General features: G+C 44.3%; 2 protein-coding genes across 6 annotated transcripts in view; both read right to left on the bottom strand.

Annotated features, from left to right (window-relative positions):
• SNX29 (sorting nexin 29) overlaps positions 1-9,463 on the bottom strand; it is a 438,387-nt gene extending 428,924 nt beyond the window's left edge. For 4 of the 5 annotated variants that reach the window (XM_059693196.1, XM_059693200.1, XM_059693197.1 and 1 more), the window contains exons 1-2: positions 9,354-9,455; positions 7,323-7,412 (exon numbers count right to left, since the gene is read on the bottom strand). In XM_059693196.1, the coding sequence (XP_059549179.1) occupies positions 7,323-7,341 (19 nt within the window). In that variant the 5' untranslated portion in view covers positions 7,342-7,412; positions 9,354-9,455. Of the gene's footprint in view, positions 1-7,322; positions 7,413-9,353 lie in introns of all 5 variants that reach the window. The other variant, XM_059693199.1, reaches the window with a different exon arrangement.
• Positions 9,464-14,859: 5,396 nt separating this feature from the next.
• TNFRSF17 (TNF receptor superfamily member 17) lies at positions 14,860-18,028 on the bottom strand. Its single transcript, XM_059693195.1, has 3 exons — positions 17,755-18,028; positions 17,273-17,404; positions 14,860-15,782 (listed from the first exon to the last, which is right to left on the bottom strand). The coding sequence occupies exons 1-3, from the start codon at positions 17,870-17,872 to the stop codon at positions 15,499-15,501; spliced, it is 534 nt and encodes a 177-aa protein (XP_059549178.1). The 5' UTR covers positions 17,873-18,028; the 3' UTR covers positions 14,860-15,498.
• Between the last annotated feature and the right edge of the window lie 1,186 nt (positions 18,029-19,214).

Here is a 19,214-nt window from a genome sequence, read left to right as displayed (position 1 = left end):
TCATTCATTCACTCATTCATTCACTCATTCATTCATTCATTCTCACCCAATGATATGTTTTTACTTTTTTTAGAGAGAGAGGAAGGGCAAAAAAAAACAATGATCGTTTGCCACCTGTACACACTCCAACCTGGGATTGAACCTGCCACCTTTTGGTATACGGGATGGCACTTCAACCAAGTAAGCCACCCAGCCAGGGTCATTATAAGACACCTTAAATCCCCATTGTGCTGAAATAAGCTTCTGCCACATGCCACTGGAGAGTCCTGGCCAACACAACCATTACTCAAACAAAACATTTTTTGGCAGTTCATTCAATTCGTTTCAACAGACATCAACAGTACAGCCCTTTGCTAAGTGACAGAAGATGCACTAAACTGTTATCAAATAAATGTCTCCTGAATGTTGAACCCTGAAAATCTGGGTTTCTGGCCTGGCTCTGCTGCCACTAGAGCCCTCACTCTTATGGGTAGCTTTATTTTTGTTGTTTATCCTCACCCAAGGATTTTTTTCCCGTTGTTTTTTAGAGAGAGTGGAAAGAAAGGAGAGAGGAAGCGAGGGAAGGAAAGAGGGAGGGAGAGAGGGAGGGAAAGGAGGGAGGGGAAGGAGAAGGAGGGAGGAGGAGGGAGAAAGACACACATCAATTGGTTGCCTCTGCATAAAGCCTTACCGACTGGGGATTGAACCTTCAACCTAAGTACATACCCTTGACCGGGAATATTGAACCCACATCCCTTCAGTGCGTGGGGCGGATGCTGTAACCACGCAACCAGGGTTGCACAGGCCTGGGTTGCGGGCTTGATCCCCAGGAGGCAGCAGATCAATGATTCTCTCTCATCATTGATGTTTCTCTCTCTCCCTCTCCTTTCCTCTCTGAAATCAATAAAAATATATTTTTTAAATTATGCTACATGCAAGATGATAGATTAATGATTGATAGATTATGAAGTTCATAAAAGTGAACAATATGAAGACCACATAGCAACATGTTGAAGTTTTATCCAGAAATGTTAAGGGTAAAAACAAAAGCAAAGTTATATGATAAAGGTAAATTACTTCAACCTATATAGGTGTTTTGCAACCTTTTTAAAATTATTATTACTTTCTCCCTTAGGGACTTTTTTTCTTATCACCCCCTCCATGAAATTTAGTGCCACAGATATATTTTACCTCTGTTTGTACACTGCTTGCATATCTGTGATTTATACAAAACAATAAATTGCGCACACCCCTCAGGGGTGCGCTCACCTGTGGAGAATGCAGAGCATATGTACAGACAAGATGTTGGCAGGCAGGAGGGAAGGTGCTTTATCTGGAATTATGTCCACATTGCCAGAATTCATGGAAGCCCGTAAAATCTTAGATTTTAGTTCCATATTTTAAGAGCTCTGAGAACTTGACTTCTATTGGGTACCCAGGCACAGTCATGCAACAGGAAGCAGGACAGTCCATGTCAACAGGGTCAATGTCAATGTCAAATGTCTATTGCCACTTGCTCTCAAAGGAGATGGTCAAATATCTGCTGGTGGTGGAGCCCTTACTTCTTACTAACTGCCAAACCAGCCCAGTGTCTTCAACAAGGATAAAGAAAGTGTGATACCAGCACTTTTCCTGCTTTGAATGAAAACCACTAATATTCATTTTCCCATTCACTCAATTTTCAGCTTATTCTTTTTTTTTTTTTAATCCTCACCCAAGGATATTTCTCCATTGATTTTTAGAGAGAGTGGAAGGAAGGGAGGGAGGAGCGGGGATGGGGGTGGGGAGGAGAGAGAGAGAGAGAGAGAGATTGATTGGTTGCCTCCCACATTTGCCCTTGACCCAGGCCGGGACTGAGCCTGCAACCGAGATAGGTACATGCCCTTGACCGGGAATCAAACCCTCATTCCTTCAGTTCACACTGTAACCACTGAGCAAACCCAGCCAGGGCTCAGCTTATTCTTTATTCCAAATCCAAGCCACTGCTGGAGATGACCCAGTCAATGCCAAAGAGGAAACCATGACCTTTGACATTCCAGAAAATAAGAAGCTGCCGCCAAAATGTGCATAAACATCCAGCAAGATCAGCAGCAAATTACCCACTAAACCCAAACTCTGGTGTATCAAGAAGCCCTTAGAGCTTGTCTGTTCCACAAATTATCTGACTTCTCTGGGTCTGGCTTTCCTCATCCTTGAACTGGGGGTTTCAGTATGTTTCTAACTTAAAAATTCTTTACAGAATAATTACTGTTTGAAAAGAACATCAAGGACTTCAAAGATAAAGCCTTACAAAAAACAATGCTTGAGAACCATGCCTTTCTGACCCTACAAGTTTACTTTCCCAATAACAGCGAAAGTATTATCTGAAAATCAAATTCCTTAGCTAGCAAAGGCTGGTAATCAAGTATTCTTCCCTACTATTTTTTATAGAAAAGCAAATAAAGAATGGCCACTATCACCCTAACAATTTTCTTACTTCTACATACACATATAAATCCAAAAACAGTTTTCTGTGCATGTATTGATGTGCATCAAGGTATATATTTTAGGTGTGATTCTGCACTCTCCTTTTCTTTAGAAAATGTTAATGTTAATGATGTGTATAAGTCCATTTTTTTCCTTTTAACGTCTCTGAGGTTTTCCATCTTGTGATCATACCACATACATTTATCCACATCCCCAATTAATGGTCATCTTATTTGTTTCTGGCCTCATGATACCCATTTATTTTGTGTATGCATTTCCTAGAGCCATTCCACTTCCTGGTTATTTGCACTTAATGTATTTGGCCTTGAACCTATCTGACTTCAAACTCCACTCAAACATTCCTAACTCAAAATACAGCAGATTCTAATTGCCACTTTATAGGATATACAAGAGACTGAGAAACACATCAAACCTCACCAAAAGGTGTAATCAGCAAAATCCTGCAAAGAAACCTTACAGGATAAAATGCTTCCTTCAACAAAAATTGCAAGGGGTGAAAGAGAGAGATAGGAAAGGGGAATCTGTAGTTTAAAAAAAAAAAGACTGTGCTTCAAAGGATACCATCAGGAAAGGGAATAAACAACCCATAAAAGGGGGGAAATGTGTATAAACAACATATCTGATAAAAGACCTATATCCAGATTATACAGAATTCTTATAGCTCAACAGAAAGGAAAACAACCTATTAAAAATGGACAAAGACTCTCACCAGACATTTCTCCAAAGAAGATATACAAGTGGCCAATAAGCACATGAAGCAATGTTCAACGCCATTAGTCATTAGGGAAATGCAAATCAAAACCACAAAGAGACACCATTTCACAGCCACGAGAATGGCAGACTGTGCAGAAACCAGAACCTTCACGCAGTGCTGGTGGGAAAGGAGAACGGTGCAGCCGCCTTGGAAAAGTCTGACAATTCCTCAAATAGACCCAGTAGTTCCACTCTTAGGTGTACACCCAAGGAAAACGAAAACATATACCACACAAAACCTTGTATGCGAGTGTTCACTGCAGCATTCTTCAAAATGCCCATCAACTCATGAAGGAATAAGCAAAACGTGGCCTATCCAAGGCCTGGGTGCAAGAGCAGCACCCACTGAGTGGGGAGCAGGCGATGGTTTTGCTGGAGGACCTGGAGAAAGAGCTCAATGAACCGCAGCATGAAATGGCAGCCTGCAGACACACACTGACACCCGGCGTGGTGGCTCAATGGTTGAGTGTCGACCTATGAACCAGGAGGTCACGGTTCGATTCTCCAGTTCAATTCGCCATCAGGGCACAGGCCCGGGTTGTGGGCTTGATCCCCAATAGGGGGCGTGAAGGAGGCAGCCAATCATGATTCTCTCTCATCACTGATGTTTCAGTCTCTCTCTCTCCCTCTCCCTTCCTCTGTGAAATCAATAAAAATATATTTAATAAAAAGAAGAGAGACAGTGGCTCCAGGGGAGCAGGCATCACTGCGCCTTCAGTTCCTGCCTGAGAAGCCCCAGCTCACATGGGAGCCAGGCTCAGGAGTCCCGCCCTGTTGGAGAGACAGATAGACTGACCAGGACTGAGGAAGAACAGTGGTGCGAAGGAAATAGTCCTGAGATAGTGGAGTGACATAGGAGAGTGTTTTATGGAGAGAGCTGGGAGGTATCACACCAGGATGCCCAGCATGCTGGGCTGATGAGCAAAAGGCTCCGACAGAAGGGCCCTGGGGAAACCCCGTAGGAGAAAGACAACACGAATGTGATGAATGTGGGAAGAGCTTCACTCAGAGCTCAGGTCTCATTCAACATCAAAGAATTCATACCGGAGAAAGACCCTGTGAAGGTAATGAGTGTGGGAAAACCTTCTGGCAGAGTGCTGGCCTTTTTAATCACCGAGGAATCGGACCACTGTGAGGAGCGTGTGAAGGCCTTCAGTCAGAGTGCCAGCCTCATCCAGGACCAGAGGACCCACAGGGGAGAGAAGCCCCATCAGTGCAGCCAGTGCTGGAAGAGTTACGGTCGGTGCTCCTCACTCCTTCCGCATGGAGCACCAGAGAAGCCCTATGGGGAGCGGCCTCCCCAGTGCAGTAAATGTGGAAAAGCCTTCATCAACACTATAACCTCATCTGCCATCAGGAGATTCACAGTGTGGTCGAGCTAGTCTAATCCTTGCTATGTGCAAGTTTTCCAGTTCACTGGCCACATCCTGTGGAGCAGGTGAAGACTGGGAAATGCTTTTCGTCCGGTCTCTCCTCAAGGTGTTTTGGAACAAATACTGACCTGTGGTGCGGACGCATCCTAAGAGGACACTTAACAGGTTTTTTAAGCTATTGCTTTCCCTTCGGTTTCTTTACCTCTTCCTGGTTACCAGTCCATCCTCTTATTCTCTTTCAGATGGCTCTAAACCAGTGTTTCTCAACCTTCCTAACGCCGGGACCCTTTAATACAGTTCCTCATGTTGTGGTGACCCCCAATTTCATTGTTACAAATCGAACATAATTAAAGCATAGTAATGAATCACAAAAACAATATGTAATTATATATGTGTTTTCCGATGGTCTTAGGCGACCCCTGTGAAAGAGTCGTTTGACCCCCAAAGGGATCGCGACCCACAGGTTGACAACCGCTGCTCTAAACCTTCCTAACGATGTAATAAACCATGCCGCTCTGGCCAGCAGGCTTGAAAGCTCTGTACATACCTGGATTTAAGACCTAAAGTCCACAGAGCTCTGCTGCTGTTTTACGTGACCCACACTTGCATGGGACATCTCCGCCTACTGCTTCCCTGACACCTACATGACACTCCTTTTTAAATGCTGGATGTGTAAATTTTGGCAAGCTATTCACCTTTCTATGCTCCAGTTTTATCATTTGTAAACGATGGATTACAATATAACTACCTCATAATGTTTCTGAAAGGATTTAAAAATGTAATCCAGATGAAGCTTAGTGCCTGATAGACTAAGCACTCAATATTCACTATTTGTATTATAACTGTTGACCCCGAGAAGGAATATACCTGCCAAAAAGGACTTCCTAGCAATTAATTGGGTCCAAATTCAGAACCAGAGTCTAGCAGCCGTTCCTGACAGAGGCCATACATGTGTCTTGCATCTCAGGGAAAAGCCACAGACTGAGGGGCCAGCTTCCTGCACTGTGTGTCTGTCAGCAGAGCTGGACTTATAAAGGAGTTCCTGGGATGGTACTTTGGCCAATGGGCCGATACCTGCCCCATCCAATTAGAGCTGCACAGCTGTAGCCTTATTTGCACCTTTACTGACCAATCAATCAGTAGATCCATAACAACCAACCAGGATGTGCAATTCCGACCTATTAGGACAGTGCTATTTGGACCAATTAAACTGCAAATTTGGATTCCTCATTTGCTTAAAAATGGACCAATCAGTGACCACTGTGGGCATTTTATATAAGTGGGCCTCCCCTTTGTCTCAGTGGAATGCACTTTCAGTTTCTGGCCATGGCTGCACTTCTCTGGTTTGCAAACTACTCACCTGAATAGTCTCTCCTTTTAATGCACACACAAAAAAATTGTCATATTCATATAATGGAATATTATTCAGCCACAAAAAGAAATGAAGTACAGATATTATGCTACATTATGAACCTTGAAAACATACTTCATGCAAACAGCCAGACACAAAAGGCCACATGTTGTATGATTAATTTATATGAAATATACAGAATAGGAAATTCAGAGAGAAAAAATAGATTAGTGATTGCCTGGGGCTTAAGGGAGGGAGAATGAGGAATGAAAATGTTCTAAAATTGATTATGATGATGTTTGCAGAACTCTGTGAATATACTGAACACTAAAAATATAACAAACTTAAAAATTAGAGAGAGCCCTAAATGGTTTGGCTCAGTGGATAGAGCGTCGGCCTGCGGACTGAAAGGTCCCAGGTTCGATTCCGGTCAAGGGCATGTACCTTGGTTGCGGGCACATCCCCAGTAGTAGGTGTGCAGGAGGCAGCTGATCGATGTTTCTCTCTCATCAATGTTTCTAACTCTCTATCCCTCTCCCTTCCTCTCTAAAAAATCAATAAAATATATTTTTTAAAAAAAATTAGAGAGAGACCTAAAAGATTTACAAGACAAACCAATTTGCATTGTTTAAACCTTATTTAGATCCTGGGTTTTAAAAAATATTTCATATAATTCTATAAAATAAAATTACAAAGCAAGTATGGAAATTTGAACATTGAGTATCTGATATTAATGAATTATTACTAATTTCTCATAGATATGGAAATGGAATTGTGTTTTTAAAGGAGTACCTGTATTTTTCTGGATTTTTCTTAATATATTTTTATTGATTTCAGACAGAGGAGAGGGAGAGAAAGAGATAAAAACATCAATGATGAGAGAGAATCACTGATCAGCTGCCTCCTGCACGCCCCCTACTGGGGATCGAGCCCACAACCCAGGCATGTGCCCTTGCCGGACAATCTGCAGGCCGATGCTCTATCCACTGGGCAAACCAGCTAAGGCAGAGCACCTGTATTTTAGAGATACATATTAAAATATTTACTGGTGAAATGATACCATTTATAGGATTTGCTTCAAAACAAACTGGGGAGAGAGGTAGAAAGTAAATAGGTGAAGTGGCCATGAGTTAATAATTGCTCATGAAACTATTCTGCCCACTTCCCTGATGTTTAAAAGTTTCTATTAATAAAAAGAACAGAAGAAAGAAAATATATCCATGTCATGTTATTTTGTTGTGTGCCAATTATCAATCCCACAGGTGGGAAAACCCTATTTCAACTGTAGTCTCAAGAAATGATTGCTGGAAACCTGTATGTGTATTATTTACAATTTGAGGAAATAGTTTTACTTTAAAAAAAGAAACGATTGAAAATACCTTGGACTTCCCCTGCCATCCTCAGCAACCACTTTTTCTGCCTCAATTACAATCTTTCCAAAAGAAGGCTTTCATTCTTAATGCTTTTTCCTTTAAAAAAAAAAAAACAAAACAAAAAAAACACATTTGTTGGTTTCCTTTCGTTTGGCCTTAGACCTAATTATTTTTTAATTAAATGTTAAAACTGATCTTTGATATTAAGTTGCTCCTTAAAAGATACATTGATTCATTTCCCCTGGCTTGTCAATTTCACTTACTCCTCTGAGGAAGGCAGAACTGTGAGCCTGAGACAGAGCCTCCTTGGTCACAATAAAGGGAAGAGCCTTTTAGGGCCCAGAACTGGGCCACAAAGCAACCCCACCTGAGCCCCATGTCCTTATGGAAACAACAACAGCAGCTCTAATTTCCTGACTACATACCATGGAGAGGCACAGTTCCAATCACGTCACCTGAGTAATGTTATTTGGTCAATGCAACAAGCCTAGAGACAGGTACCATTATGTATCCCCATTTTGCTAGGATTTCCAGAATGATCAAGCACCTTACTCTATTTAAATCACACAGCTTTATGTGGCAGGACCAGGATTTGAGCCCAGGCTGTCTAGTTCCAGGGCCTGCACTTACTCCAGGCTATATTACCTCCTGGGTGGACACCAGCTCATCACATCTGTGTTGTGGTATTACTAATGTTCAAGGACCAGAAAGTTTAATTAAACCAAAATTCATTCACTCTGGACCCAGAAAATGGACTGTCTCCCAGGAAATCCTCCCCCCCTCCCCCCCATCCCCAGTTCCCTCATCAGGACCATCAATTTCACAAATCTTACTCTTGAATTAACAAAAACAAAAGCACCTAACTTGGAAAACAATTCACAGAGATCATTTAAAAGTTAAAAATGAAAAGAGATATATTGCCTTAGCCTGGGTGAAGGGGCTAGCGCTAGGGCTAGGGCTGGACTTTTCAGTGAAGAGAAACCAGGCAGAAGGAGGGTAGGCGAGTCCTCCTAAGTGAATCCAGATCCCAGTCAGGGTGAGCTGAGAGACTTCCCTGGGCCACTCCCATCTCCACATGCAACACCCAGGAATGACTTAGCACCAAAACAGTAACAGAGGAAACGACTGAGAATCCCCGGCCAAGTCTCAGGACTAAACTTCCGAAACACTGAGGACTATCTCCCAGGAAACTGCCTCCCCCTCTCAACCTCCCCACCAAAACCAGCCTCCTCCTCTTGTGGGAGGGAGAGGGGTGGACTGGGCAGGGCAAGCAATGGTCCCCAGACGGGCTCAACATTGCACAAGGGACGGCTTGCAGGACAGGACAAGGGAGATCTCAAATAGTCTAAGAAAATGAAAGGGCTGGAGTATAAAAAAAAAAAATTTAAAAAAAGGGTAAGAACCAAGGACCAAAGTGGGAAACAAAGTAACTGGGAACAGCTGGTGACTGGAACAGCAAAGCACCGGGGCAGGGGAATAAGAGGGGCCGGGAAAACAAAGAGGCTGGAGAATTCCCGGTCCTCTGCGGACCTGGAGCTTCGGGGACACGGGGTGCAGGGGTCAGCAAACTACGTGTTTGGAGAGGACGCTCAGCCTGTGTGGAGGCTGGAGAGGCTGGAGACCGAGGGCCTGAGTGCGCGGATGACTGGGGCGCAGGGGGAGCCTGAGCTGGGACTGGGACTCAGGAAGTCCACGAGTGAGTTGGAGCTGAGACACAGGAGGTCTGAGAACTGGGGGTCCGGTAACTGGGCACAGGGTCGGAGGGCTGGGAAGGGCTGGCGGACGGGGGTACAGGTGTCGGAGGGCTGCTTTTAAGTGATGGTCAAGGAGTCAGGGGACTAGGAGTGCCTGAGCGCGGGACGCCCGAGAACTGCAGGTGTCCAGGGCAGGAACGGGGTTGGTTACACGGGGTCAGGAAACGGAGCGCTGGGACGCGGGTCTGGGAGCGGGACGCGGGGACTAGGGGCGAAGTGTGCAGCTGAAGCGGCGGGAGCCGGGCCGGGCGGGGCGGGTGACAGCGGCCAAGCCGCCACTCACCGCTCATGGTGCCGCTCTCCGGGCCGGTGCCTGCGCCTTGCCGCTCCTGCCGCCGCGGAGCTCCAGACAGGCCGGGCCACCGCGCGCCCCGCCCCGCCCCGCCGGTCCGTCCTCCCGCCCCGCCCCGGAAGTGGAGCGTCGCCGCTGTGGCCCCGCCCCCCGACCCGGAACATAAACACCGACACCGGCGCGGGGCCGGGAGCCGGGAGCCGGGAGCCGGGAGCCGGACTGGAACCTCCGTGGAGACCCGTGGTGGTCCGTCAGTCCTGGGGTCCAGCGGGATGATTAGGACGCCTCCCCGCCCACTCGGGCTCACACCTCTGCCGGAAAGCCAGACAGTAAACAGGGAAGGCCGGAGATGAGGCGACGCCAGACACTGCTAGAAGCTGAGAAAGGAAAAGAGGAATGGGCTAAAGCGTGGGGACGGGGAGATGGGCAGTCCCAGAGGGCCTCTCTAAGGAGAAGACTTCAGAGCTGAGACCTGGATGATAAGGAGACAGCGGGAAAATCTGCAGGAAAGGAACAAGTGCAAAAGGCCCTGCCTAGAGGGATTGGCTGGAGGGAGAGGGTGAGTGAGAAAAAGGTAGTAGAGACCAAGAGTTGGGTGGAGGTGGGGGGAAAAACAAAACGAATAGCAATACTCATGTCTGACAAAATAGACCAAGATCTGGAAACAGCCCAAGTGCCCATCAGCCGATGAGTGGATAAAAAGCTGTGATACATTTATATCATGGAATACTATGCAGCAGTAGAAAAGAAGAGTCTCTTACCCTTTGAGACAGCATCGAAGGACCTGGAGTGTATCATACTAAGTGAAAATAAGTCAGTCAGAGAAAGACAAGTATCACATGATCTCACTCATGTGGAATCTAATGAACAAAATAAGCTGATGAAGGGAGTGGATCCAGAGACATGGAAGCGTGGAACAAGAGTGCCGAATCTCAGAGGGAAGGTGGGGCTGGGTGGGTGGGTGGAGGTAATCAACCAAAGACCTGTGTATCCATGTATGCAGACAGTGGGGAGGTGAGTGCCTGGGGCGAAGGTTGGGGGTGGTGGGGTTAATGGAGATGATGGGGGGGTGGGCAGGGAAAGGGGGACTTATGTAACACTTTCAACAATAAAATTTTAAAATAAAAAAGAGTTGGGTGGAGAGCCTTGCAAGCCATTGTAAGGAGTTTGGACTTTTCAACCTAACTCTTAGTGTTAGCATAAGAAACATTCAAACCTGTAAAGAATCTTTATGAGTTTAGTTGAGCCAAACTGTCAACAACTGCTGGGAAACAGAATCTCAACGTATTGAGATAATGCTCCGGTAAATGGCAGTTTTTCACCTATTTTTATAAATTACCATCAAAGGAGGAGAGTAAGTGGGTTACGTGAAATCCATTGGTGATAGATTAGGGAAGTGGTAGAAAGCAAAGCGAGAAAACCTCTGAGATTGGAAAAAAAAATGATAGACACATGCTTCTTTTACACAGGTGGGTATAGGATAGTTCACAGTTAACAATTAAGGATAACAGTAACATTGAGGGAATTTGCGCATTGATTGTGCCCTAAGGGGTCTGGAAAAGGGAAGGTACAAGTTACTGGTGACATTCCAAAGGTATGTTATCTATATGCAAAAAAATTAAAAATGGAACTCCCACTCGACCCAGAAATCCCACTTCTGGGAGTATATCCCAAGAAACCAGAAACACCAATCAGAAAGGACATATGCACCCCTATGTTCATAGCAGCAAATTTATAATAGCTAAGATTTGTAAATAGCCTAAGTGCCCATCAGCAGATGAGTGGATTAAAAAACCGGTACAGCTACACAATGGAATACTACACTGCTATAAAAAAGGAGGAACTTTTACCATTTGCAACAGCATGGATGAACCTGGAGAGCATTATGCTAAGCGAAATAAGCCAGTCGGAGAAAGATAAATATCACATGATCTCACTCATATGTGGGATATAATAATCAACATAAACTGATGAACAAAATAGATCCAGAGACATAGAAGCATCTAACAGACCCTCCAACCTCAGAGAGAAGGCTGGGAAGCGGGGGAGGGGTAAGAGATCAACCAAAGGACTTGTATGCATGCATATTAGCATAACTAATAGACACAAACACTGGGCGGTGGGAGCTTGTCCTGAGGGGTAGGAATTGGGGGGTGGTGGGAGGAAGGAGACATATATAATTCTTTAAAGAATTTTTTTAAAAGACTAAATAAGCTCAGTTAAGATCAAAGTTGATCTCTGTCAGGGAAAATACCAACCTAGGACATGACTACCCACTATAAACTGCTTTTTTGAAATATGTAATTTTATTAATTTCAGAGAGGAAGGGAGAGGGAGAGAGAGATAGAAACATCAATGATAAGAGAGTCATTGATTAGCAGCCTCCTGCACGCCCCCTACTGGGGATTGAACCTGCAACCCAGGCATGTGCCCTTGACCAGAATCAAAACTGGGACCCTTCAGTCCGCAGGCCAACGCTCTACCCACTGAGCCAAACCAGCCACGGCTAAACTGCTTTTTAATTTAAAGTTTTAATTTCAGACCATCACTTGTGGTTACTTTAGATCTCTTGAGTTTGCAAGGCTGCCACACAGGCCTTCCCTGAATTAGTCAGGTTGGCATGTGGCCCCTTTTCACTCACGGTAGGTAAGGGAATAGAAAGCCATTGCAAGAATTTAAGCAGAGGAATGATACAGTCTGAATTAGGTTTTTAAATGATTATTCTTAGGGTTTGAGAATGAATTGTAGCAGGGTGGTAGAGCGGGGGCAGCTGGTTAGGGGGGGCATTGCAATTGTCCAGCAAGAGATAATAGTGCATAGGGCTAACATGGTGGCAATGGAGATGAAAATAGATCATCATGGGTGAACACATGCTCACAACAATCTTAAGAATCCATTTTACTGCCCCATCTTCCAGGTAGGGGTTAGGGGACCAAGAAATATTAAAGGAGCATTTGCTCAACGTGTTTGCCTGCAACCCAGAGTGAAAGAGTACCTTTTTCATCACAACTCAATACACACATGCGTTTATTTAAGTAATTAACCCAACAATTCTGAACTTAATGTATTCTCTTTCCTTTTTTTTTCCCCCCTCAGGGAGGGAGTGGAGGAGGGGAAAGGGAAAGGGAAGGACAGGGGCATGCTCCTGGAAGGAAGAGCCTACCTTTTTTTTAAATGCTGACTAAGAGGATTGATCCACAAATATGCCTTGAAACACAGTTGAAAACACTGAGTTGCGGACCACGCCCCACTGGGAAAAGGAGCCAGAATTCCAGCATGGCCTTTCTGCTACATTGCCTCTCAAAACTTAATCTCTGGCCCCTGGGAATTTACTTTTGGACTCAGCAGAGTTCAAGAGCTCTTTGGAGAATGATGCTCAGGGGCATCTATAATAATAAAAGGATAATATGCTAATTTGACCTGACGTCCTTCCGGACGAAGCCGGGGCCGGAGGGAAGCTCGTGCCAGCAGCCAGGGGAAGGAAGGCTTACTCTTGCACAAATTTTCGTGCATTGGGCCTCTAGTTTTTTTATAATAGTGAAAAAGTTGTCCTATCCAGTTTGCTTCACTGGATAGAGCATTGGCCTGTGGACTGAAGGGTCCCAGGTTCAATTCCAGCCAAGGGCACATGCCCAAGTTGCAGGTTCAATCTCCAGTGGGGGGCATGCAGAAGGCAGCCGATGGGTGATTCTCTCTCATCATTGATGTTTCTATCTCTCCCTCTCCTTTCCTCTCTGAAATCAATAAAAATATATTGTTATAATAGTGAAAAAGTGGAAAGCACCAAAACCCAACTACAGTAGAGTAGCTGAGAAAATTATGGCCCACCTCATCAGGAATCTCTGCAGTAATTGAAAATTAATTATAAAGATTATGAGAAAGTGGGAAAGGCCGCTAATAAGACATTAAGTTTAAAAAAGCCCCATGCAAAATGGTCTGTACACACCATGATGATAATTTTGTCAAAATACAGCCATGTGTAGGGAGAATTTAAAAATGAAAATAGTTGTCAGATGGGTACTAATCAGGGTAATCACTTTGTCAGTTATCTGAACGTCTAATCACTAAGTTGTATATTTGAAACTAATATATTTCAACTGTAGTTGAAAATACTGTGTGTTTCCTTGGTGGGGTTGCTTTCCATTTTCAAAATTATACTTGGCAGTTGCTCCTTTGTTATTCTAGTGAAAGAGTGGATGTGTCTGCATCCTCCCCTAGAAAACCTAGCTTAGGTCTGCCTACTCATTGTAACCTTTGGTAGACCATCACATACCTGTTTCACGGAGCCGTGACGAGGATGCTGTGTTATACTTTCTCATCGCACCCTGCACCTTTCCTTCACATCACCTGATGCAGGATATGTTATTGAAACTGTAGCGTGTGCTTAATGTTTTCCACCACCAACCATCCCCTCGAAGTGTTATCATTCCTTCTTCCCGAGACTTCAGCCTGATCCTGGAAGACCAGGAATCAAAAGCCTAACATCAACTTTTGAAAAATCTAAATTCATTGAGGAGGTTATACTGGATGTGAGGGGATAAGGAGCAGCTAGGAGCAATATAATAGTAAAGGAGTGTGTGCCTGCCCTCAGAGAGACTCGGCCTCAAAGGAACTAATAAAAATCATAGCAGTGTAATGAACCAAATTGCTTATTATGAACCAGATACTTTTATGGGGGGAAAATGTGTGTGTTTGTGTAACAGAGTAGTTAAGTAACTTCCTTATAGTCACCCAAGTCATCACCTACTAACAGAGCCAGGATTCAAACCCAGGCAGTCAGGCTCTAAGAGCCAGTGCCTTAACCACTATACTGTTTTGTCTCCTGTGGCCCTCGAGGGCCTGAAATGGAGCCATGATGGGCCCCAACTGGGTAAAAAGATCCCACCAAGGTTCCCCATATCCCCATCCTGACACAAAAGCCCCAAAGCCCCAGGACCTTGAAGATCTATGCTGTGACTCCAATGGGCATCTAAATGAACAAAGTCAATTGATTATCACAGTGCAGCATCTGTTGCATAGCCTTTCCACGAGGAGCTTTGCACAACCCAGAAGAGGAACCCTCCCCTATGGCAGTGATGGCGAACCTATGACACGCGTGTCAGAGGTGACACGCGAACTCATTTTTTTTGGTTGATTTTTCTTTGTTAAATGGCATTTAAATATATAAAATAAATATCAAAAATATAAGTCTTTGTTTTACTATGGTTGCAAATATCGAAAAATTTCTATATGTGACACGGCACCAGAGTTAAGTTAGGATTTTTCAAAAGGCTGACAGCCCGAGCTCAAAAGGTTCACATCACTGCCCTATAATGACTAAGACTGTAACCCAAACAGATGAGGAACTCGGAAATGGAACTAAGTTGATGTGAAGAGAAAAAAAAAGAAAAAGATCGGGATGTCTGGGTTTAAATCATGGCTTTGCCATTTACTGGCTATGTTACTTTGCTCTGCCTTAGTTTCTGTCATAATCTGTAAAATGGAGATGATGGTGGTCCACCCACCTTGTAGTTTATTGTATGCATTACATAAGTTCGTACAGGTAAAGCACTTAGAACAGTCCCTGCACATTAGTAACGATGTAAGTGTTAGCGATCATTATAACCCGCATTTGGGTCTGAAAATTATACCTGGTAAACTTTAATCGCCATTTGTAATTCGATCCGTATTTATATGATTATAATAATGCCTGAGGCCTCCAGTAGACTGGAAACTCACAAGGTCATTGCACACTGAATCAGCACGACTGACTCTAGGCTTCTCCCATCTACAGAAGTACACAAAATAATCTTGCTTGCCTTTAACCATAAAGAGAAAAATTCAATTGTTCTGAAGTGCACATGTGCATGTATAGGAGGGAAGTGGGCCAGCCGCAGAAAGGCGTCACTATGGGATCTACACATTGCAGTCCTTTTTTTCAGTGAGTCAAGAATTTAATCATTGAAACCAATGAAGTTTCCACAGTTAAGCTCCCCACAGTAAGGTAGAGAAATATATCGAACATAATGATTTTCTAGAATTAGGGGACAGAAAGCTCTATCGGCCACTGACAACAATCACCCTAAAGACACCTGATACCCCATCCTTTCCTCTGACAACATTTTCACAGTAGCTCTGCATCACTCCAAATGGTTAACTATCTGGTGGAAATGGATTTCTCCATCCTTGTGAGACTCTCAGCAGCTAGCAGGCCCCTGCAGTAGTCGTTCGTTTTCGTGGTGACAAGGATGGTTGCGCCTTCCTCCATTGCTGGGAGTGGAAAGAAATGGTCAGAATCGACCTTTGGTTGGCTCTTGACACAGTCCTCACAGGTACAGTCTTCTACTGTGTACTCCAGGCTTCTGGAAAGAATTTCCTCACCGGTCCTGCTAGCTTTTCTATCATCCAGGTCAGCATTCGCCTTGTTCTGGAGAGGCAATCCTGATTACACAGAAACAGAAAAGTTAACCTGAACTTCCCAGGGGGTGTAGTTGTGACAGTCTTAGCAGTACACCTCAGGCTGAAAGCCGTGCCAGACAGATCTTCCCCTACAAAACCAATGAGTATGTCCTACACTAGAAGCCAGGAACTAGCAGGCCACAGGACACAAGAGGCTCAAAGACATGCTGTAGGGCATAGAGTGTTTTTACGTGTTTGCTTCTGTTGACCCACATTTTAAAATCAAGTGATTGCCCTGGCCAGTGTAGCTCAGGTGGTAGGAGTCTTGTCTGTGCACCAAGAGGTGGCAGGTTCAATTCCCGGTGTGGGGGAGGCAATCAATAGATGTTTCTCTCACATCAATGTCTCTCTCTCACTCGCTCGCTCGCTCTCGCTCTTGAATTAAAAAAATAAAAGTATTTTTAAAAATCAAGTGATTTTACGTACAAATCTAGACTGGCCTCGATCTTATTTTACACAAATTACCGTATGTTACAGCACACCAAAATCAGCCTATAGTAACACGTTAGAATTCAAAATAAAGATGCTTCTCTTTTCACATTTTGTGTCAGATTAAAAAACTTCAATGACTCTCCATGATGACATAAGGAAGGAGCCTCCATTATGCCCCCACCATATGCCTGTGAAGATGTTTTACTATTTCCCCAGCCTTCCACGGTATAACTCCACCTTCCAAAACATCAGACTTAGACATCTTTCCCCACCTGTTCCTCAAATTCCAAGCAAAACAAAAATAAAAATGAGTAAATTAGATAGGACAACCATTTACCTCTCCTTCCTGCACAGGAAAGTGAGTAAGGTGGATGCTTTGCAGATCGTGCACAAAAATGCAGAAAGAAATAGGGCAGGGGCTGCAGAGTGTTTGGGAATCAGATAGTAAGCAAAGGTGCCGCAGAAGTAGTTTTATCTTAAGAAGCCCTTCAGACCTTGAGGGTGTGAAGGAACAATCACTTCTCTGGAACATTCAGTCCTCTGGGACTGGTTCTCTACTGATGAAAAAGATGCTAATCTTTGAGGTGATTGCTTATGTAACCCAGGAGCAACTGGCTATGAAGTTCTAACATTTTTCAGCAGAAAAATGTTCACCCGAGCAAATAACACATATTCGTATTAGAAACGTGGCCACGGATCGTGCCGAATGCACCTTTCCTGATCGTAGCAGACCTGGCTAGCAGTGACATTTAGTCAATGTGTGAACTTTGATCAAAAAGATGGACGTTTCCCAAGAAAGCCTCAGTAATTCAAAAGAGTGATTTTCAAGGGAAGAACATGGGAGGAGGCTGACACTGTAGGACCCCTGCAAAGAAGGTGCAAACACAGGAGAGAAGTGCATTTCACGTATCTGTCCTCTGACACACTCAGAAGGGCTCCAACTAATGAAATCTTCAGTGTAAAAAAAAAAAAAAGAGGAACTGAAACTCGCAAAAGCCACCCCTGGGAAACAGATTTCTAAGATTGGCCACCAAACTAACCTGTGCTCTTAAATTTGTCCTTTGATGGTTCGGAGCTCATCTTCCTTAGCAAGATCATCAGCACGAAAACTGTCAAAGACAGCAGCAAGCTCAGGCCCAAACAGGTCCAGAGAATGGCATTTGTTCCTTTCACTGAGTTAAAAGAAATGTCAGAGAGAGAGAATGAACCGATAACATCTACATCAAGTAAAGATTATTTGCTATCCAATTCCCCTAATTCATCAGCATTGACTTTCCAATTCTAAATAGCACTTAATTAGAAGAGCTGATAAAATACTGGGTTGCTAACAGTGCTGCATCAAGTTGAGTTCAGCTCTGAATAATTATTCCTGTTGGCATTTAAATAACGATCTCATTACCTTTCTCTTTTTGGATTCAGAAAATCTCACCACCTTCCCTGTAATGTTTATTCTTTGAATAAACACTTAGTATAGAGAGAATACTTCACACCAACGAATAACTGTTCAAGCAGTAGTACTTACCTGTATTACAATAACGCTGACATATGAGAGGAGGGGTATTAGAACACCGAAGGTGACACGGTTTGCAAGCATTCAGCAATCTGTCAAAATATTCATTTTGAGGGCACTGCTGAGCCATCTGGAACTTGATCACAAAAAGAAACAAAGAAGCCACAGAGAGAACCGCATGGAAAGACAAGCAAAATCTCTTCAAGAATTCCCCAGCAAGGGGAATGGCAGCAGCTACCACGTCGAACAACTTCGAGGAAATAAAGGAAGCTCACATCGATGGGATGCCTCTCTGTACCGCGGCCAAAGATTTGAATACCGACTCTAATTCCCGTTTCGTCGTGTGAGGCTTGGGTGGGGTAAGAGATGGAGTGTCAATATCAAGGGCAAGCCGTACCTGAAACAGAAACTGCTTATTTATAGTGACAATGTCTCAGCCAGGTGACAGTTGCAAGATATAGACAGGCCTGAGGCACCAGGCAGAAAGTTCTATAACCATATTTGGTGCATCTGTTTATGAGCTGAGCTGTGTGACAGGCCGCAGGGAGCTAGGTAAGACAAAGCCTGTGCCCCTTAAAAACATAAAGTCTAACAAAGGGGATCAAAATTCACGCATGGAACCCCAAGCATAGTCGGCACTGATGGAAAGTGAACGAGGGAAAGGGGTGTCAAGCACGCCTACCAGGGTGTGAACCTAGGAAGAATTCCAGAATTCTGACCGAAAGAGGGAAGTCTAGGGTAAAAGCTAACTGGCCCGAGGGTTGAAGGAAAAGATGTTTGGAGTAGTTTTAATTTTCTTTTTCCTTTCTTGATTTTTAGAGAGAGAGAGAGGAAGAGAGAGGGATAGAGAGAAACATCGATAAGAAAGAAACATCATCGATCGGCTACCTCCTGCATGCCCACTACTGGGGATCAGGCATGTGCCCTGACTGGGAATCTAACCAAGGCCTCCTAGTTCATGGATCGATGCTCAACCATTGAGCCACACTGGCCGGACTAGCACCTTTTTTTTTTTTTTTTTTTAATGAAGGACTTGAGCCTTGAGGAGAGTTTGGACTTGGACATTGATCAAAACCTTACACTCCTCTGGGGTCCAGGCGGAAGCCTGTGTGGGACAGCCAGGAGCTGAAAGGGCTGGCCCAGCAGGTTCCACTCCCTCAAGCTCCAGTCAAATGGGACTTTTGAAAGGCAGGTAAAGGACACAGGAGAAGCATGATTAGAGAACGAGGAGGACAAAGATTATCTCACCAAAACAGCCAGGCAAAAAGGGAATTTCAGGACAGGATGAGTAGTGAGGGTCAAAGTCTATGGAAAAGTCAGAGGTGAAACGCTAAAGTCATTGGTAGCCTCTGAGTGTGTCAGCGGATAGAAACCGTATTGTAGATATTTAGAGAGTAGAGAGAAAGAGGAGGCAGTCACCCTAGCTGAGTTGGCTCAGTGGATAGAGCGTCAGCCTTCAGACCAAAGGGTCC

This window comes from Myotis daubentonii, chromosome 4, assembly GCF_963259705.1.
Source record: "Myotis daubentonii chromosome 4, mMyoDau2.1, whole genome shotgun sequence".
NCBI classification, from domain to species: domain Eukaryota; kingdom Metazoa; phylum Chordata; class Mammalia; order Chiroptera; family Vespertilionidae; genus Myotis; species Myotis daubentonii.
This window is presented reverse-complemented; position numbering and strand designations above follow the sequence as displayed.

Coding starts and splice junctions, on each gene's coding strand:
- TNFRSF17 (XM_059693195.1), bottom strand. CDS start 17,872: ATGGCTCAGCAGTGCCCTCAAAATGAATATTTTGACAGATTGCTGAAT. Junction 17,405..17,754: donor TCAGCGTTATTGTAATACAG/GTAAGTACTACT, acceptor CTTTTAACTCAG/TGAAAGGAACAAATGCCATT. Junction 15,783..17,272: donor GGACAAATTTAAGAGCACAG/GTTAGTTTGGTG, acceptor CTGTGTAATCAG/GATTGCCTCTCCAGAACAAG.